Raw genomic sequence first — 22,107 nt, forward strand, 5'->3', positions numbered from 1 at the left:
CAGATGTGAGGAACTCTGTGTGTGTGAGTGTGAGTGTGTGTGTGTGTGTGTATCCTCTGCTTTGGGACACTAGAGCGGAGCAGTCTCTACACTCATCTCCGCCCTGTCCATTTTACAGTCCCAAAGCATCAAATTACAGGAGTGTGTTTTTTCCCTCCTCCGTGGCACACTGACACTGTAGGTGGTGGGTTGTCCTTTTTTTTTTTTTTTTGCCCCGAGTGGGAGGATTCAGGATCTCGGCCAAGATGTGACAGCAACGGAGGAAGGTCGAGCACCAAACTGCTGAAGAGAAGGAGAAAGGAGCGGCAGAAATGGCGCAACAGGTAATGGCTTTAACTTTTCTCCTTATGTTTAGCAGGAAACTACCAGATAGTAAACTGAGATAAACGAGTCTTCATGTTGCTTTGCTGAAGCGGTTAAGAGATCAGACATACAAGGAAGACTTGCCATGTCAGGAATTTCTATTCTTTTTTTTCTTTTGTTGCTTTTTTTTTCTTGGATGTCAATGCCAGATCAAGCTTTCTGAAAAGCTTTTTCACTCTTTGTTTCTGGCGAAGTCTCCTTGGGGGAAGCTCTGAAGAACTGAAAGAAAACTTCTTCTCTGTCGACATAGCTACGTGTCAACTGCAGTAGGGCATGTTAGGAATTCTGTCTCTGGACCAGATAAAACCTCACAACTCTGAGGATCAGTGTTACTGTTGCACACACACACACACACACACTCACACACACACATAGAGAGAGAAAGGAAAAGAAAAGCAGAGACAGAGAAAGGGCTGGAATCTCATTTCATCTGTATAACACTTTTTTTTCACAAGTGTGTGTTGAGAATGTTTTTAAAGTTGCGACATTCCACTCGAGGCTTGATCTCTCATTAAAGCGGATTTAATCGAATAAAGCGCCGATCAGATGGAGTGAGACGAGGTGAAGTTTTCGAAGGAGTGCCGGAGTCTTCCAGTGGATCTGACCCTTCGCATTTCCTGAATTCATACCAATCATGTTAATTGAGGCCATATGCTCAACTGGGCGTCTCTCCATTGTGTGTGTGTGTGTGTGTGTGTGTGTGTGTGTGTGTGGAAACGGAAAGCATGAGGAATCAATCAGTCCATCTGCATTCCTTTATAAAACACACGGAACATACGGTGTTTCACTCAGTTTTTCGATAAAGAAGAAACGATGCGGCAAACCCGCTTAAGAAAGGAGCGTCCGCACGCTGTCCACTTATTTAGGGACACCTGTACACCTGCCTGTTTAATGCGCCATAAAATCAAACAAAAACCGCGTGGAGTAAACACAGGCCTTCGATCCGTTTTGTAGCATCAAACATCCGAATAAGGATGCCATCTCCAGGTTGAACGCTCCAGAAACTGGTGATCTCCTCAGACCTTCATGCACAACGGGTCGAGGTCTAGAGTGTAAAAGTCATAGTGATGAAAAGGAACGAACAAAAACATTGCAGTTCAGAGAAGGAGAATAGTCGGAGTGATTACGCTTTACAACCGTGTGGAAGAGAAAAGCTTCTCAGAAAGGCGTTAACCCATCGTGAGGAGAGGTTCTGGATGCTGGTGTCAGCTAAGAACAGGAATCTGATGCTGTAGTGGGCGCAGGATCACTCCAAAAAAAAAGTACAGAATGAATTAAGTTAAAAGACCAGGTGTTGTTTTATAGCGTTCTAGTTCAGTTAAAACGTTGTGGATTTCTACAAATATTTCCGTAACTTTATCTATCTTAACTCTTCAAATCAGACAGTTGTAGAGTTTGAGGTCGTTTCTAATTTCTTGTGGGATGGTTGTGTATCCTAACAACATCGTGTGTGTATAGATCAATATGGCTCAGTTTGGCGTGTATCCTTTCTTCCTTTTTTGTCCTAAAAATAAGCTGAAGAGCAATGTCTGTGCTTTGATGGTACGAAGCTGGTGGCAGAGCTGCAGCTTTTTTTCTTTTTTTTCTTACTCTCTCTTTTTAACCGCACACAGAATGGAAAAGCCGTGTGCTCAGGTCAGTAATTAGAACCCGGGGCTTTGACATTACACACAACAATGCGACCATTTACCTAAAAAGCAGGTTTTTCGTGCTAACAATGAGCTTCTAGTAGATCTTAGACTGACTCGAGGCCCCGGTGTGTGTGTGTGTGTGTGTGTGTGTGTGAGGCTCGGAGACCAGGCTCGACTGGTTTAAACAGCGCGGTGGTTTCCCTCCACGCTCTCGAGATCAGGATGTAATGTTTTCAGGCTCAGGTGTGTCCATGGGTAAATAGTGTACAGGGGGGCGTGGCTGTCATGGCTCGACATGCAGGTATTACAGGTATAGCCACGTTTGTGATGTGCCAAAGTTTGAATGACAATTATTTTAAGATTGTATTCCATCTATGAGGATAAATAAGGGTATTGTGTGTGTGCGTGTGTGTGTGTGTGTTTTCTTAGTTGAAATGTTTCCTTCTCATCTATTGTTTTTTTTTTTTTTAGATTGTAGCAGCAACTTCGAAGCTAAAATCTCTCTCTCTTTCTGTTTGTGTGTGTGTGTTGTTCAGTTTTCAGATCTGGAGAAGGCCATAAACACTCTGGTCACAAACTTCCACTCTGCTTCGGCTGATAAAAGCTCCACGCTCAAGACAGATGAATTCAAGAGCCTCCTTTCCTCGCAGCTGCCCAACTTCGTCAAGGTAAAGATTGCGCCCAGGCACTTGCAGGGTGCGCGCTCGCAGGGCGTGGCCACCGCACAGCCCTGTTAGGAAACTCTAAACCACCCCAGAGCGCATGTTAGTTTCTTATGTGGAGATATTTTTATCACTTGGTCTTGATTTGGTCGTGCGTCCAAGAGAGAGAGAGAGAGAGAGAGAGAGAGAGAGAGAGGGAAAGACTTTCGGGCTGCTTTAGGAGGAGAAAATGAGAGCTCGAGTCCGAGCCTGTCAGGTCATTTCAGGTCCTGTTACAGCAGGCTGCCTCGGGCCTAACCTGGAAGTTCTGCTCAGGGAAAAGAAAACAAGCTGAATGATGAATGGTGGCAGCTGAGAGAGAGATGAGCAAACAGTTTTGCAACAGGTTTAGGTTTGGTACAGCAGTGTTAACACACTACAGAGCGTTACTAGTCAGGGGTTTAAGATCAGGAGGGGAGGTTTTAATCAACCTACTGCTTTATTAAAAAGATTTAACATAATGTTTATTAATTTGCACTCTCTCTCTCTCTCTCTTTCTCTCTCTTATATATGTTCACTGTTTTACTCCAAATGCTGCACTGCTACTGATACAAGTTCACTTAGGCTTCTAGATGTTTGTAGAAATTACAGAAAATGTTAAAACATTTCAAAAATCTAAATTAATTACAGAATAACTGAAGAACAAATGCAGAGCAAAGAAACAAACAAAAAGTAAAGAAAGCAAGAAACAGAGGAGATGAAAAAAATCAATGAAATAAAAAATGAAAATTGAAGGAAAATAAACCAAAAAAACAAAAAACAAAAATAAATAAAGGAACAAGTAAAAAAAACAAAACCATTAAAAAAAAAAAAAAAAATATATATATATATATATATATATATATATATATATATATATATATATATATATATATATATAAAATCAAGGAAACAAAAGAAAGAAAGAAAAAATAAAGAAAGAGGGAACATAATCAAAAAATTAGAAAACGAGAAGGAAAGGAAAAAACAGTGATAATATATATTTAAAAAAAATAAACAAAAGGAAAGAAAGAAAAAGTAACAAGGAAGATGGAAAGAGGAAAGAAAAAAGGGTAAGAAAGGAAAGATTAAAAAAGCATGATAGCAAACAGGAATTAAGAATTTTGATTAAGAAGGAATACGAAACCATGTACTAGAACCATAAACATGGCACTTCTTTTTTAAGATTTCCCTTTTTACACAGTGTGAGAAATCAACAGCGTAACAGCAACATTATAATGAATGTGAGATTAGGAGATCAGATTAGACTCGGTCTGATTCTGTCCTGTGAGTGTAAAGTCTCTGATAAGCAAACGTGGACAAACTGAAACACAAACTCGTGTGACGTTTCTACGGTGCGGAACGAACACACTGAATATAAAGCATGTTGTGAAACTGCATGCGTGTGCGCACGTGCACGCGAGCATGCATGCGTATGTGTGTGTGTGTGTGTAGAACAGGCTATGGCGACTGACCGACTGCCTGACTGAGTGTTGGTGTCTGCATTCATTATTCTGATCTGCAACTTTCCACCAATGGCATTTTTGTATTTAATAAACACAGTCAGGTTTAATGATGTGGCTCAGCCACATAAACATGGCATTTTCCTTTCTGTCTCTTTATTGAATAGAACAAAAACACAAAATGTCATGTTTACAGATTAACTGGAAAACTCCCCATGACTGTACCGTGCTTACACTCCTAGTGTAGCAAAGCACTGAGACTGGAGACTCCTTCCATATACAGTGATTAAACCGTTAATCCCAGACACGCCCCCCCGGATAGGCTGTTACCACGGCATGTTGTGTCTCACCGCACCGCAGTAAAGCCATGTCCTGACTTTGTATCTTCCTCGTTTCAGACCGGAGGGTCAGACGCAGGGTTTGGGGAGCTGCTAAAGCAGATGGGGGTGAAGGACGGAGAGGGAATAGACTTCAAACACTTCTGGTCCCTCATCCAGAACGTGGCCTCCACCCAGTTCGGCCTGCTCAGCCACGAGAAAGTGTCCAAATGCACCTGCCTTCTACTGTGAGCGCCGCTCTTCAGTTAGGTCAAGATGGAGGGATGATTTTTACATTGTCATGTCAACAAAACATTCTCTCTCTCTCTCTCTCTCTCTCTGTCTGTTTTTTTCCAACTCAAAACACTAATGAAACTGGTAAAAAGTTTGCTTTTGTTGATCCATTGTAACATAAATTCAAGTCATTTTATTCATCTATTTTTCATCAAAACTAGATAAAGGGACCACAAACTGTACAATTGCTTTAAATCATGATAAACTGGAGTTTTGTAAAAAATAAAATAAAATAAAATAAAAAGCTGTCTATTGTTTTTCGAAAAATGTTTGTAACTGAAATCTGTACACTGATACTGGACGCTACATGTAACACTAGTCATTTGCTTTAACATTACACTACCAGTCAAAAGTTTGTGCACCCCTCCTTATACAGGGGCTTTGACATTAACGCTATAAAATAACGCCTATGGAGTTATGAATGGAAGTATTATAATAAAAAGTATTAAAACCTAAAGATTTTATATTTTAAAGTCCTCATGAGTGACAAGATTCCAAATAACCAGGAACCTCCGAAAACCTCAGGGCTGCACTGGAAATCTGAAAGAAAATTACTTGTTCAGGGGAAACGATTCGATTTTACCTGAAATGCATTTTATTGTAAAAAACAAAAAACTTAACAAATCCCTGAACATTAAATTTATGGCACATTTTCATCAAAATCTCATTGAGCCATTCACACTTGAGTTGTTCCTGTTCAAACTTTTGACCACTAGTGTACATCAGAGCTTTAAAGCCGCTCGTACTTCTCCCGACGTATTGACGTGATTATCTCATATTTATATTTTGAAATTTTCCTCTTATCCTAAAATTGCATTCTGAAGCATTTGTTATAATTAAAGCCAAGCCATTATTAAATCCTTGTTTCTGTCTTTAATATTGTTTTCATAAAATCATATGTTCCTTATTTTGACATATACAGTATGAGATGGGATCAAAAAGTTTCAAGACTAGTTTTGTAACTGGCCAACAGTTGGCAGCACAAGGCTGCACACACAGTCACACAGAGCACTTTCATAAGTCAGTGTGCCAAAAAACATCATGCTATTCTGACAATGTGTGTCACCACTTCTGATATTTCATCATGAACAGCAAGTTAGAACAAAGAGTGAACATAAAATTCTGTGTGAAACTGGGCAAATCTGCCTCATACACATTTGACATGATTCGTCAAGTTTACAGTGATGCTACAATGAGGCATTCAAGGTGTTTTGAGTAGCACACATTCTGAAAGAGTGGAAGAACATCACTGAAAGACGTTGCGAGATCAGGGAAACCTACAACAAGCTCAAACCCAAAAAATATCAAAACATTCAGGCAATTTGTGCTGACACAATGATCTTTGGAGAACAATCCACACCATCGCTGTCGTTGTTGGTGTGTCATACGGAACAGTCCAGACAATCCTCACGTGTGATTTGAACATGCGCCATGTTGTTGCCAAGTTCATCCCCAGGCTGTTGACCCAGGAGCAGTAGGAACATTGCATCAAAGTCTGCCAAGAACTCTGTCAACATGCCATGGATGATCCGTCTTTATGTTAAAGATCATTAATAATTAAAAAAAAAAACACTTGGGTGTATGGGTACGACTGTATGGGGAGATGAAGCAACAGTATTCACAGTGGAAGAGCCCATCATCTCTACCACCAAAAAGGCGAGGCAGGTGCATGCTCATTGCCTATTTTGGCATTTATAGTATTGTGCATCAAGAATTTGTCCCCGGGGGCCAGACCACCAACAGCAAATTCTACTGAGGGAGGATGTACGGCAAAAGCGATCTAGAAACTTTGATACTCCTTCATATATTATACACCAAAATAAAATGTAAAACAAGAAAGAAAAAAGAGTTGAAGAAAGAGAGAAAGCTTGCTGTTGTTAGGAAAATAATCAATAAGATGAGGGTGGAATCATTAGCACCGCATTAAAGTGGTCTATTTTCTATAACTGCAAAAAAAAAAAAAAACTATTGGCAGATCATGATTTTACCTCTTAGTTACATTTGACATTGTGGAAAATTTGTGAGACGAGCCAGGTCATCTTATCACACACATCATAGCAGCTATAAAAACACATTAACCCACTTTCTCCAGTCTCTTGAAAAAGTCTATATTGCCCGAAAAAAATTAAAGTTCATTTATCGCCTTTAGCGTTGATGACAACACACAATGTGGTGTCCAGGTCATGTGTAAAAATGATTCCTCATGCTGTCAGAATCATACTGTCGCAACTTAAATCCTGGAGTATCCCCGTGCCACATAACATTGCTAAGTCTCAACCTGAGATGGGGCATCACTTTATGCGCTTCCCTTCTTACCCTAACACGCCCATCACTCTGGAAAAGGGTCAGTCTGGACTCATCAGACCACTTTTTCCATCACTCCAAAAGTCCAATCTTTATGCTCTAAAGCACGTGTACAGGTTAGTGTTTTTTCTTTTTCTGATTAAACTCACTAAAAGGTGGATTTCTTATGGACATAGCTGTTTAGTCTGAATCTTGTGAGTTCTTATCACGTTGTGTATGTGTACGGAAATGCTTTTACTTTCACTTGAATCGGGTTTCTGGCATCAGTTTTTTACCATGCATCTTGAAAAGTGTTTAGGTGATCCCCATTTATAATGTTTTTTCTGATCCTTACAAGTTGATAATCTGTAATGACTGAAATAATCGGTTGGACATTTCTTAAGCCAACTCCAGTAATTTCAAATGTCCTTGCAGGCCGATTATTTGATACTTCTGAAGTGGTCACTTGTTTTTGATCAGGCAGTGTATCTATATAAATAGAAGAAGGGTTTTGTCTGTACATTGGTCAAAACTCGCTCTTTTAAGGATATCTTTATATTTTATACATTGGAGTAAAATGAAACCAAAAAAAATAAAATAATAAAATAACAGTGCTGAAGAGGTATAAGTTTTAACAAACTGAAGTCGTTTTAAGACAAAGTTTAAGACATCTTTATCAGATCTACTTTTTTGATTTCTAATCTGTGATTCATGCTCCCATTACCGAACAGGGAGTGTATTAGTGTATTTAAAACATTTAAGGGTTCATCTTTGTTGTAGTCCGACATGTATGCGAGCTTCAACCTGAAATAATATGACTAATTACAATAAAGCAGATCATGCCATTTTCAGCGTTTAACCTTTTAACTACAAATTATTTTTTTCCACTAACAATGGGAACTAACACTAGAAAGAAATACAACTTGGATTATGAATAAAGCACATTTTCTTCTGCTCTGAACACTGGAGACTCCTTCCAGAAGTGTTAAATAAACAAATCCTTACATCATATTTTTACTATACATATATACTATACTATACAGTCTTAGATCATCTGACATGACAGCGTGTATTTAAATAAACCTGTGATTTGCAACTGCAATATAGTCAGAACAGCCTTTATGTTAAAAAATAAATAAATAATAATAACACCTTCTGACCAATCAGAATCCGGCACTGTCCGTGACGTCATAACCAGCTCGTACTCTGATTGGCTGCCTTGCATAAAGGTCGTTTTAGGAAGAAGAAGACAGCCATCTTCGTGAGGTCGAAAGGTAAGTCTTTATATGTTTCTACAAACAAAATGGCGAGTATTGTGTTTCAACTGCGATTCAAACATTTTACATTCCAGTAATTTAGACACTGAATCAAAGAAATTAAAAAAAATTGTTATAACAAGTTATAACGTTATGAACGGACTCGTGTGCATCCCAGCTCTATAACGAATTTGTGTATATACAAACAGACACAACGTATTAGAAAATGATCACAGCTGTTTCGGGGAAATACATGTTGATTCACTGGTTTTATCAGTCGTTATAACATGCCAATAATGAGCAAACAGATATGATCATAACGACGTTTACATCAGAGATGATTAAAACCGTGGAGGAAAATATTACACACTCCCGTGTAGCGCACCAACACTGCGCAAGATATGCGCAAATACGCATGCGCAGAGAGGTTTTCTTTTTCCTTACTTACTATTTAAGGGAGCAGTAGCACATAGGTTTTATTTCAACTGTAACACACACACAGATCAGCCATAACATTATATTAACTGGCTTTATATTGAATAGTTCCCCCTTTTGCTCTGTGTTCTGACTCCATTTTATCACAACCAGCATTAAACTTTTCCTCAATTTGATCTACAGTAACACTTCTATTGGATCCACCTCCACGTGCATCAGTGATCCTTGGCCACCCATGACCCTCTCGCCAGTGTACCAGTTTTCTGTCTTTGCACAACTTCTTGCAGTTCTGACCCTGCAGCTCTTGTGGGATGTTCCTGGTCTGCAGTGGTCAGGACGTAGCAAAAGTAACCTGAGGAAGGAAAACCAGTGAACTGGTGACCGGGTCATGGCTGTCCAAGGCTCACTGACGCACATGAGGGCCGGTGTAGTCCGATCCAATGGAAGAGCTACTGACGAAAATGTTAATGCTTATAGAAAGGTGTCAGAACACACACACACGCACACAGAGTGCAACGCTGCTTTAGTTGCAGAAGTGGACCTACTTGATATTAAGCAGGTGGCCATGATGTTATGGCTGATGTGCGTGTGTAAGTGAGTATTTTACAAAGATCCAGACGAGCTGTGTAAATATTTAATGCACTGTATCACTGTATACAATAATGTAATATATCTAATTATAAAATATAACAATAGAATTTAAATTCCTAAAGATAAAATATATATTTAGCAATACCACTCCATTCATGGCTCTGGCGTTCTGAGAAAACTTTAACCCTTATACCAAAGCAGGCATCACTAAATGGCGCTTTCAGAATTCGACCGAGTGACAGTTCTATCCGGACTCCGATGATTTTCTGATATACGAGAATAATTAATATAGCAGTAGCCTAGCACTTTTTTCCCCTCGAGGTGGGCATGGCTATACGTGTCACTCAACGAAGCCAATCCCCCTGATATCGAAAATTAAAGGGAGTCTTTACTTTCACCACATTACATGAGGCGCCCGTCTTAGAAATACAGTACATTTCTAAATTGCATCTAAACTGTGACTGAAAATGTTCAATCTTGAGTGTTTGTTCTGTTAACTTTAGACATGGTGTGTTTTCTCTAGATGCCCAGACATTGCTCTGCCACTGGCTGCAAGTCACGTGACAACAAAGAAGCTCGTTTAGCTGGAGTCACCTTTCACAGGTGAGATCTTTTGATTATGGTCATTTCTGAATCAGTGTGGAGTTTAAGGAAGGTACACCCTGAAAACCTGTACATTGATTTTTTGTAATTGGCATGTAATAATGTTAACCAAACGGATATATTTTTTAAACGATTGTCTATTTTCACTTACATCGACTACTGACTCAGACTACTGCTGATAGTGTTTATTTCTATTTTAAAGACAGCGAAGACCTTCAGTCTCTTCGGCTGTCTCGCTTCTTCATCTCAAAATGATGACTTTATGCTGACACATTCTGTGTTTTTAACGATGATTAGGCTGCCAAAGAAAGGAAACCCTCGCCGGGCCACCTGGATTGTCAATGCTCAGCGCAAGGGTCCTGGAGGAAAGGGGCTTTGGGAGCCTCAGAGCGACTACATCTATTTTTGCTCTAAACATTTCACACCTGACAGCTTTGAACTCTCTGGAGTCAGGTGTGTATTACAGCATAATATGTGCACCTTTACATTAATTTAATTAGAAAGCAGGAAATGTGGAAGATAAAGTGCATTTTAATCTACCAACAAAAAAAAAAATCAACACCGTACATCGGACACATCTTTAAAAAATCTCTGTGTGCTGTGTTTCCATTGCACCCAGGAAATAACCAGAAAATAACAAGTGACACAAATAACACTCATCAGTTAGTGAGGAGGAACACACCTAAGGTTTCTGAAAAGTTACTGCAACTGAAATTATCAGCATGAAGGTGTTGATAGTGTTTCATCTTATTTTTTTTCCCCTACAGTGGATACCGCAGACTGAAAGATGATGCCGTGCCTATGCTGATTGAAACCCCTTCTGGGCTAAAAGGCAAATCCTCTAGACGAAGAAACAAAACACGGAATGAGGACCAGCAGTCGAGGTATGTTTACCCTCTGGCGCACATACACACACACACACACACATAAACTGGTTAACACTAGGTTTGGCATGTGGGTGTCAATTTTAGAAAAAAGAAGGCGTGGCCTTTGTGACAGTCTCAGTAGCGGAGGTGTGACCAAGGACTAAATCTCAGTGAAGGCGGCGTGGCCTTAGATACTATATGTCTTAATGAAGGAGGCGTGGACTCTGTGCCTGTGAGTCACAGAGAATGGCCTTTATACCTTTCAGTGACGATGTGGCCTCCCACAACCCAAAATATTTTTAAACATGCAAAATATAGAATCACATTTCATCATATCTCAGTGAAAAAACTATAAATCTTTTGTTCGTTAAATGTATTTTTCCTACATCATCTCATCATACCCAGCCTAGTAGTCTGGAGCGAGTAAAGAAATTGTCACTTTATTTGCGGGGCGGGTTGGGGCGATAAATGGAAAAAAAATTGTCAGTTGTTATTTAGCATAGGCTGTAAACTGTAGGCCTGCCCTATACAAATCTAAAATAAAAAAATTTTTAGCCTAGATTACAAACGCTGCCTTGTAAATGTTTAAAATGTGTATCATTATCTTGATATTAATATGACCCGATTTATTGTTCATATTCATAATCATATGTTGTCGCCAGTTTACAGGGCGATATTTCCAAGCACTTTCAGGCTGAAATAAAGGCTGTTTTCATTTGAATTACAATGCCTAGTATGTCTATTCAATTTGTTTGTTTAATATGAATTTCTCTTTAGCACTACAGGTAAAACTAACAAGGAGAGCTCAAACAGTAAGGATACCCAAATTAAAGAGCCTCTCATAGACGTTGTGGGAGACGAAGAAGCAGAGAGCAACAAGACAGCCAATGAAGAACATAAAAAAGAAAAACCATCTCTGTTACCCTTACCTTTAAAAGAGTCTGTACCTGATCAAGTCACAGAGACCCCTTCTACTCCACCTTCTCCATCCCGCTACATGAGGCGCCTCCCTCCGCCTCCGGGCTTTTACCTGGCCAAAGAGCACAGCTACGCTCAGCTCTGCCCGCTGGAGTGGCGGAAACGCAATGAAAAAGCTACAGACAATTTGGAAAAGGCGCTGCGTTTGCTCAGGTCTGCCCGTCGCCGGGAGAACCGTCTCCGGATCACACTCCTGCGTCTTCAAGACAACAGACTCAAGCAGACTTTATCTCAGATTCAAGATAGACGGAAGGAGACTCAGGAAAGCCAAAGTAGGTCGGGTCAGGGACGTCAGAGCGGTAAGCTGAGTAGGTCGGGCCAGGACAGGGGTCTGGAAAGGATGGAAGAAAATGAGATGGAGGGTGCTGGTGAAATAATAGAGCTTCTTACAGAAGAAAGTTGGGGGAAGGAACATACCACTAAGCTGAAGTATGGTGTGGAAGACGAGGAAGGGTGCTGTTTTTATTGTGGACGAGGAAGAGAAGATGAGGAATCCAAAGTAGGCAGGAATCAAGTGGGACCTCACAGAAGCACAGGTAGAAGAGGAAGAGGAAGGAACGTGTCCAATGTGTTGCGAGAAACAGTTCAGGAAATGGCTGAATCAAAGGGCCAATCAAAACCATCTGTGCATCAGAACATCAATTCTGATCAGCTTACCCTTCTTCACTCTCACCCTGAAATGCTCCTGCAGATGCATGCACTTCCTGGACCTACACAATCCACAGCAACGTTCCAAGAACCTTTACCTCAGCTACAGCACCTCCACCTCCTACAACCCGATCTGAGCCTTCTCCATTCAGATGCGGCAACCACTGACATTAGCATCACCCAGAGCGAGGACGCAGGAGGTGGGATGTGTCATGTGTTTCTGGTTCCTGTGTCTTCTGAAACCAAAGAGAAGAGCACAATTGGTGTAGATGGCTTGATTCAGAGAACCCAGTCAGTACTGGTGGCAGAAGAAACCCTCCAGCACATCGTCAGCGAACAAGGAGATGGGCTAACCATTCAGAGTGACGACATGGGGTTAAGCCATAGCGAACAGAGGGTTAGTCAAAATGACCAGCAGATAAATGTCAGAAGCATGCTGGTGGGTGAAGACGTGGCGCAGAGACTTAAGGAACATCTAGAAGGTTTTCAGCTGCAGCTAAGCAGTGAATTTATTGATTAGTCATGCTAATTATTATTATTATCTTTTTTTTTTTTTTTGCTTAGCCATTAAAACTGGTTCGCCGACTATACTCCCTGTATTATAGCTTACTCATTTCTGTCTAGACAATTTATAACTACATGCTCTTACCGCATTACTTGCACTTTTTAAGAAACTTTGTGTGCTAGCTTTTGATCGCGGATAAAAACACAATGTTTAGCTACAATAATAGCTCAGTAATATTTGGCTCCCTGGTTTATACTTCGTTTGTAACATCTTAGCTAGAAACTAGCTCACAAATATTAGATGTTTACTGAAGATTAAATTAAAAGGCCTCATGCTGCTGGCTCATTGGATGCTTTATGAGCCAATGCTCCTCACCCAGCCTCTGGTTGGCAGGGGGCCCTTTTAAACCTTTATAAAAAAATAGGTGGGTTCAGCTCCTAAGTGGCGCAACAGAAACATGTTTGCCTCACCATACTGAGATCAAGAGGTCAAATAGGGTGATTCTACAGCTATCTGTACCCGAGTGTCCATAGAGCAAACTGGTTTGGCCGCACATTCTTGGTGAGGTGAGGAGACATCAATCATAGTGTCAGTAGACACCTGTGAGTTCATGCAAATGGAAGGGGACAGAGAGCGCTTTCTTACAAGTATGTTACAGCAGCAGTTTAGAACGATATGGTCGGCTGGTGTCACATGTCTCAGAGGAGCCTATCTCAAGAGACTTAGGACACAAGGTGGGGTACACCCTGGTCAGGGTGCTAGTCCATTACAGGGCACACACACTACGGGCAATTTGAGAACGCCAGTTAGCCTCATCTGCATGTCTTTGGATTGTGGGAGGAAAGCAAAGTACCCGAAGGAAACCCACCAAGCACAGTGAGAACATGCAAACTCCATGCACACCGAAGCAGGAAACCCTTACCGAGAGCAACCAAAGAATAATAACAACAACTAAGTAACTCACAAAAAAACTGACATTGTTAGGTTAACATTAAACTGATTTTAGGTAGCATAACACCAAAATAAAGTGGCAAGTTGAACTTGTTCAACTGGAACAACATATTCAGTTCAGTGTTGTGGGAAGCTTGGACCCTATCCCAGGAGACTTCGGGGCACAAGGCAGAGTACACCCCAGACAGGGTGCCAGTCTATCGGGATGGCAGACATACACACGCACTTATACACACACTAGGGGCAGTTTGGGAATGGCAATTAGCTTAATCTGCATGTCTTTGGCCTGTGGTGGGAAACTTGAGAGACCATGCAAACTCCTATCACAGACAGACCCGGGGGGATTGGACCCTCCACCCTGGAGGTTTGAGGCCACAGTGCTAATCAACGACAATGTGCTACCTTATTATTATTATTTGTCTATATAACAAAAGTTTAATCATAACACAATATTTAAGGAAATGTTGCAAAGGCCAAGTGATATAAGATTATGAATCTGTGTGTGTGTGTGTGTGTGTGTGCGCGCACGTGCGCGTTTTAAGTAAGTTAAATCAACTGTCACTGTTAAAGTTAAACGTGTCACTGTGAAGCAAACGTGTGGCTGACAAAAAGAAAAAGATGACTTTGGAGGATGTAGAAATTATTTAATTTCCCTTTTTAGTCCCTTTTTTTCTACAAATAAAAGTTATGATACGATCCTGATTTTGAGAAAAGTCACTTTTGTCCAGTTCTTATTTCAAATTAAAATTGTAACGTCAATGTAATGTACAGTGTGCTGACTCAGGCTTAATGCGCCCCCTAGTGGAAGTGATGCAAACAAACAGGAAGTAAATCTCTCAGTAAACCTTGAATCCATTTCAGTCAAATCTCAGAGATTAAATCATATATTATTTAGACATGTTTACAGGAAAAGCAGAGGAAATGAAGATGAAATGAAGCCACAACAGGCGTGTCAAGGGTTTAGAGCCAATAGTTTTACCAAAAGGTTCATTTCATGAAGCTTCATTTAAGGGCTCGTTATACTGACATCTAGTGGACAAATTTTGTGTAGCAGGCAGCACAATTAATATGAACAAGAAGCTGCAAGTAGTATTGCATTCATCATTGACAGTGTGTGTGTGTGTGTGTGTGTGTGTGTGTGGTGTTTGAAAATCCACTGTTCAAAGGCACTTGTTTATGCACATGATTACTATCTATATTACTATCTTTTAAAATTAATTAAAGAATTAGCACAGAAAGAAAAAATACAAGGATCAAATAAGAAGTCCTTATCTTTCTCTTTTTTGTCTTTTTTTATTGTGAACAGAAAAACATGAACACAACTAACAACACACTGTTTAGAATCTTTGAACAGAAGATATATATAAATTCACCTGCAAGTGTTAAGGATTTAATACATAACTCAAGTGATTAACACACAGAATAAAGACAATTAATTGAAGAGAAGAAAACAATGTACAATGATGCAAGAGTTTATGAGATAGATCAAGGTCATTTATATGAACCAAAAGATTTTCTGTCCATTTGTCTTCTTCATATATTAGATGAGAAGTAAATCTAAAGATCAGAGTGAAATGCAAAAAAAAAAAGTCTTCAGTTTTCCTGAATCTTAATTTATGGATTTAAGAACAAAAAATTCCAATATAATAATTCGGTCATGTGATTCCGGCAACTGCAAGGTTTTGTTTGTCATTGGTCACGGCCCCCTTTTGCTCCTGTGTCACAGTGACATCACTAATAACTACATTTAAGTCAACCATTTTATATGCATTTGATTTTACCAAGCCATGCTTTGACACAATACACAGCATTTTTAACCGGAAAAAAACATTATTTATCATTAGCTAAAATATTAGCTAAATAACACAGGACTGCACCAGCTAGGTAGCTAGCTTAACAAATATTATCACACAAGTAATTGACATATTGTGTAAGTTATTGTAAATGTACATGAAATTTCAACATGATTAAAGGAGTTCCTGAGAGGCCAGTGTTACCGACGTGAAGCATGAAGGCCGATTATGGCTCTCGCGTATCGATCAAACTTTCTACCTCGATGGAATCCAAACACTAGTGAAATTTTGGGATAAGTGCATTAGTGTAGCAGGGGATTACATAGAGAAATAAAGGGAGTTTTTACTCACGAGTTTCTTCTGTTATTTAACACAATCAAAAGTCTCACTTTGACTTGAACAAACCCTTGTATTTCATATAAATGATATATGCAAAAAAAAAAAGTAAACACTTAGATCTTTATGAAAGGTTGTTGGTGCCAGATGAGCCGGTCGGGGATTTTTACACGCAATCATCTCTAGGGTTTACAGAGAATGGTCTGAAAAAGAAAAAATGTCTTGTTGATGCCAGAGGGCAGAGGAGAATGTCCAGACTGGTTCAAGCTGGTATGAGAGGCAATGACAGGAAACTGAGGCTACAGTTCACATGGCCTCACCTATTAGGAAAATGTTTCCCGGTCTGATGAGTCTTTATTTCTTCTGGGACATTTGGATGGTAGGGTCAGAATTGGGCACAAACAACATGAAAGAATGGATCTATTCTGCCTTGTATTAACGATTCAGGCTGCTGAGGATGCTGTGGTGGAGATTTTATTGGAACACTTCAGGCCCCTTAGTCTTAATTGAGCATGGTTTAAATGCCACATGAGTATTGTTGCTGACCATGTCCATTCCTTTATGACCACAGGATAACACGTGTCCATGCAACAAAGATGAAATAATCTCACACTTGTTTCTTGAATGTGACAATGACTTTACTGTGCTCAAACGGTCCCCAAAGTCAGGATGTTATAATGTAATAGAATAACAACATGTTCACTTGACATGTATATACTTCATGTTATTATTTAATCAGAAAACTTATTTTCTTTATTTTGTTTTAATTGTTAGATCATTTTTATCACCTCCAGCCAAATGTAAAAAAAGAAAAACGAAAAAAAATTTTTTTTTACTCCTTGCTCAACCTTGACCAGGATTAAGTTCTTATTGCAGACTCTTTTTTTGCTAGATTTAGACAATAAAAAGATTTGCATGAAACATACTGTAGTACTTATAAGTACATTATCAATTTACTCCTTGAAAATGAATTATTTGGTGAAACAGTAATTTTGACATAAAATATATTGCATTATGTTATTTTTAGAAAATAAAAAACTTGCTTTTAACTTTCACAGTCATGTAACTTAAACACACCGCCAGGGGGCGGAAAAACTCCAAAACTCATCTTTATAACTACTGTAGATCTATAAAAAGAAGTGATTTTCCAAAAATAATAATATTCTCTATGCAGCTTGATTAAACCTGGTGCAGAGGGAGTTCAGGTCAAACCTGGGGCTCAGTAAACAAGTAGAAGCTTGTCCTGGGGTCTTTTCAGCTCTGGATCCAAAGTTGCATTGCTAATGAGGCACACATTAACGAGCTGCTAAAGGGCCTATCTCATTAGTGTGCATTTTCTATTCAGTAGTGGGTTCATGCATTACTTGTATAAGCTGTTGTGAAAATGATTATCATCTCAATATTAACAGACTGGCATATCAAATTACACAATAGATGTATGTACAATGCATTAGGGTTTTTTTCAAGTGCACACATATATATATATATATATATATATATATATATATATATATATATATATATATATATATGCATGGTGAATACTGTAACCCCTTAATAATAAATACTTCATTCATGCTGAAGGAAATTCCAGAACATGTTATAGTAATAATAATTAAATATGAATCATAATGTGACGATCATGTTATAATCAGTTTGTTTTAAAAAATCACCAAGCAGGGTGTTCAAACTGGAAGTAAACATTACATGTGTACATTAAACATATAATTTGTATGTTTAAAGTCAAAGTTTAATACAAAACCTCAAATTGTACCACAATAAATTTAGTTACTCTTCAATTACTCTAACTAGTGCTTACTTTTAAAGCACCTAAAATCATGACATTGGCTCTCGCACTCATCCTGGACATTCATGGACACTTCATATTTATGTTTCATTCTTGGATCATACACACAAGTCACTTTAATAATAGATCACGTTCATGCATATTTGCACACCTCCAGTCATTTTTCTTTATTTACACAAAAATTTCCATAATTTCTATATTTTTCTATTGCACAGAATATTTTTATTTTTATTTGTACAGATTTTTTTTTACTTCATTTTTACCTAGCTAAATGTAATTGTCTATTGTATTACTTTTTCATTCATACTTATTTCTTATAAATAAGCTTTTATTTTTAGGGTCACTGGCGGTCGTGTAAGCATTTCACTGCATATCGTACTGTGTATAACTGTGTATGTGACAAATAAAAAATTGAACTTATTTTGCCATTACACACAGACTTAATTTCATCATCACCTTTTTTTTTTTTTTTTGTATTTGCACAATTAAAACTATTAGCACTGTTGTAACTTTGCCACATATAAAATTGCACATCATGGCTGCACTGCAATTAACCTCCTCCTTTCTGTCTCTTTTTATTTTTTTACTTGTGATTTATATGCTTCTTATATATTTTCCTTATATAAGGATATAAAGTATCTTTTTAAGCACAGATACACGTGAGAAATAAATCGAATTAGGTATTGAAGTAGATTTTTTAATATGTAAATATACAGTTCTTATAATTAAGTTATCTTTAGCTTTAACTGTCTACGTCTTTGAGGCAATATGTAAATCCACCTGCCCGCGCACAGAGCTCTGATTGGTCAGCGTGCGCTCGAGGCCACGCCCACACCCACACGCTCTGCTTATATAAAGCAGCAGGCGCGGCTCCCAACCGTCACTCTCGGTTCGTAGCGCTGCTGAGTTCACAGATGGTTGTTCAGGTGGAGCCTCGTATCCGCTACAGCAGCAAGAGGATGGACACCAACCAGCCCAAAGTGGAGGCCAATATTTTAATGCTGGGAGCCGAAAATGTGGGAAAGTCTGGTGAGTTGGTTTTATATAATAATTATGAATCTGTTATTTACAATATACAGTACAGTGCATGAAGTCTTTCACTGATACAACTTGTACAAACTACAAACATCTGGTTTATTGTAAATTATTGATAAAATTCTAATAATTGATCTGTTTAAGCCATACTTCCATTTAGTCTGTTTTATAAAATGGTTGTACATGATACATCATAGGAAGGACTTTATATAAACCCTGTATGTCATCTAATACATGAACAGTTTGCATGTGTTGGTCTGTAATGTGGAATTTATCAAACAAATTATTCTTTTGCCTTTGTGTTTTATTTTTCACAAATCATTAAATTTTTTTTTTTTTTTCTCTTTTCAGCACTAATAGTGCGTTTCCTGACTAGAAGATTCATTGGAGAATATGGATCTATTGGTAAGTAGTGAAAAAAAAAAAACTAATGAACATGCAATACTTGTATGGATAGTAAATTCAAGACTTTCCCAGTTATAATTTACTAAGAAATGTATTTTCTTCCATCAGAATCAATATACAGTCATCATGATAAGATTGATGGACAAGAGATCTGCTTCAACATCTGGGACTCGCTCTGTCCACAGGTGAGAAAGAGCTTGTTTGTGTTTTGTTTGCTTTTAAGGCTTAGTCTAGATAACTGCAACATAATTTGCGACATTAAATGCTGGATGTCGTAATCTCAATCCATCTAACTGTTAAAAGGTTAATCACAGATATTAATGCATTATCCCGGAGCATTTGCCCGGTCAAATTATTCCTGTAACAAAATTAATGTGCCTTTTTATATGATTAAGTATACAACCAAACACCTGAGCATTTTCCTATCATAATGGGTGATGAGAAATCTAAACAGCCTGTAACTACCAAACTACCATAGAAAATCTTGTATAAAAATGAAATTGTGCCATTACACTCAAATCAAGGGGCTGATTTGAGTAATTTTGTTAATTAAATTGGGGGTGAATATTAACACCATATTTATTTGGAATGTTAGCATTTTAAATAAAATTAAATCAGGGTATGAAAGCAGGCATAAAGAAACAAAGCTGAGCTTTAAAATTATTAATCTTGGATATGATAACAAACGCCTAACCACACATTATGATGTCACAAATCTTAAACAACAGCCTCTTACTTGGCAATCCTTCTCATCTTTTCCAGAATGCTAAAGAAGTAGGCTACATCAGCGACAGGCAGCTGCAGTGGTCTGACGGCTTCATCCTGGTCTACAGCATCTGTGACCGTGCAAGCTTCAACATGGTGCGACAGCAAGTGCAACTCATCCGCCAAGCGCAGCAGAAGCTCTCCAGCTCGGCTCCACTCGTCATCGTGGGGAATAAACGGGACCTGCAGCACCGGCGCGCCGTGTCCAGCGAGGAGGGCCGTCTACTGGCGCTCTCGGCCGACTGCAGCTTCTTCGAGATCTCTGCGGCTGAAGCGTATCATGGCGTGCTCATGGTGTTCCACGAACTTCTCGACCTGATCCGTGAGGCGAAGGCACTGAAAAAGGGCACGGCCGGCTTCAGGGGAATCGTCAGGAGCATGTCCGCTGTATTTGGAAGGAAGAGGACTGAATAGACTTTTTTTTTTTTTTTTTTTTCTTTTTTTTTTTTCTGGAAAAAGGAGTGAATATTGTGTCCACATTGGACTATTGATTATTGATTTATATGGATTTGAATGCTCCGTGAATGTTCAAATTCAGAGACTCTTAAGGGGTTGAAAGGAGAATTACTTTGTCTTGCACCACAGCACTGTGAAACCTCCAATTTGGTTGGTCCAATTCAATTTTTTTTTTTTCCTGTTTAAGACATTCAACAATGTTAGATTTAAGTATAAATGGACCCTAAAAACACAATGTAATGTAAATTAACAAGTGAGAAGTAGTAATTATTGGCCAATTGCTGTGGTGCAAGAAGGAATGAACCACTTTGGGACATGTTCTAGGACCAAAATTCAGCTGCAGGGTGGCAAGAGGCATTGCTTTCCTATAGCAGTTCATTCCTTACATCTGAAACAAACACGCATTGTAATTAGGAGGCTATTTCTATGCAAAGATGGACATCTATTAGTGTGTCTTCAGGCAGAATTTAACACCCCACCCCCGACAGTACTACATGATCGGGATCATTCAAACACCAGTTACACCAGCATACTGTACAGTATATACAAATCTATGTGGTTAAAAAGCTCAGGACCTGCCTCGAGTCAGTGACTCGGATAAACTGTTGCACTCGTTTGAGAATGTCTGGTGAAGTTTTACACCCTGACAAGGTCCTTGGGGTTTCTTTCTTTTTTTTAAAAAAAGTGTTCCTAGTAGCTGCAGGGTATTGGGGTGTATATATTAATAGTACAGAAGTCTATGTTGATGATGACTTTTTGTAATAAAAAACATGCATTGAAGTACTCTGCAAGTTCTCTCTTGTTTTTTCTTCCTTACAAATGTTCCAAACTGATTATAGTAAAACAAACTTATCAAAATTGTAAAAGGAAACCTGAATGATGCTCCACAGATCTAATTACTGCAGAAACAAAATGAAGCCTGTAAATAAATGTTAAGTGCATTGAATATCAATGACCTACAGCGCTGGTCAGAGGACCAACTAGAAGACCAAGGATGAATGAGTAAAATCCTCCTTTATTTCCCTATATAATTCCCACTCAGTGTTACACTAGTGTGGATTCCATTAGTACATTAGAGCCATGATTGCTTTAAATCTGAAATGCTGGCCTCCCAGGAACTCCTATAATAACCAAAAGATGTAAAAGACTTGGAGCGAGATCAGGACTGTATGGGGGATGTGGCGATAACTCCCAGCCGAGTACCTGTAATGTGCCAGTGGTGTTGGTGAATAATCGTGTGTATGCAGTTCTCACAGGCAGATGCATCAAGTTATCCGTCAATTTTCAAGGATCACTCGCTGAATGTTTACAAGAGTGACTACATTGGGCTCTGAGCCACCAATCGTCATTCACAGATGTACGGCCTTCTTTAAAATGTTTGCACCCCTCATGTTACCATGGATAAGAGTCTCATCTCCGCGCTGTGCTTGCAGTCTTCTGCAAATGACAATCGCTTTTACACCTTTATTCAGCAAAAATTTTATCACAAGTGCCAGTTTGACTTGAACTCTCCTCATATATACCTAGCAACATGTCTTCTCAAACAGCGTGGAGTTCATGGGTTAAGTGTTCCAGCAGGAATATTCCAGAAGCCCTGTGTTTGTGTTTATGTGCATAAATACGCTTGTTATTCAAATAAATTCCCT

General features: G+C 38.9%; 3 protein-coding genes across 3 annotated transcripts; all 3 read left to right on the plus strand.

The window, feature by feature from the left end:
* Positions 1-203: 203 nt before the first annotated feature.
* s100v2 (S100 calcium binding protein V2) lies at positions 204-5,606 on the plus strand. The gene is made up of 3 exons (XM_053489973.1): positions 204-323; positions 2,531-2,662; positions 4,536-5,606. Exons 1-3 carry the CDS (start codon positions 312-314, stop codon positions 4,704-4,706), a joined length of 315 nt encoding a protein of 104 aa, XP_053345948.1. The 5' UTR covers positions 204-311; the 3' UTR covers positions 4,707-5,606.
* A 2,597-nt stretch (positions 5,607-8,203) lies between these two features.
* On the plus strand, positions 8,204-12,998 carry thap7 (THAP domain containing 7). Its single transcript, XM_053489972.1, has 5 exons — positions 8,204-8,305; positions 9,837-9,916; positions 10,214-10,369; positions 10,684-10,800; positions 11,560-12,998. The coding sequence occupies exons 2-5, from the start codon at positions 9,837-9,839 to the stop codon at positions 12,926-12,928; spliced, it is 1,722 nt and encodes a 573-aa protein (XP_053345947.1). The 5' UTR covers positions 8,204-8,305; the 3' UTR covers positions 12,929-12,998.
* Positions 12,999-18,698: 5,700 nt separating this feature from the next.
* Positions 18,699-21,252, plus strand: zgc:64022 (Ras-related and estrogen-regulated growth inhibitor-like protein). Its single transcript, XM_053490138.1, has 4 exons — positions 18,699-18,829; positions 19,187-19,240; positions 19,349-19,425; positions 20,003-21,252. Exons 1-4 carry the CDS (start codon positions 18,715-18,717, stop codon positions 20,417-20,419), a joined length of 663 nt encoding a protein of 220 aa, XP_053346113.1. The 5' UTR covers positions 18,699-18,714; the 3' UTR covers positions 20,420-21,252.
* The last annotated feature ends 855 nt before the right edge of the window (positions 21,253-22,107 follow it).

This window comes from Clarias gariepinus, chromosome 28, assembly GCF_024256425.1.
Source record: "Clarias gariepinus isolate MV-2021 ecotype Netherlands chromosome 28, CGAR_prim_01v2, whole genome shotgun sequence".
Classification (NCBI taxonomy): domain Eukaryota; kingdom Metazoa; phylum Chordata; class Actinopteri; order Siluriformes; family Clariidae; genus Clarias; species Clarias gariepinus.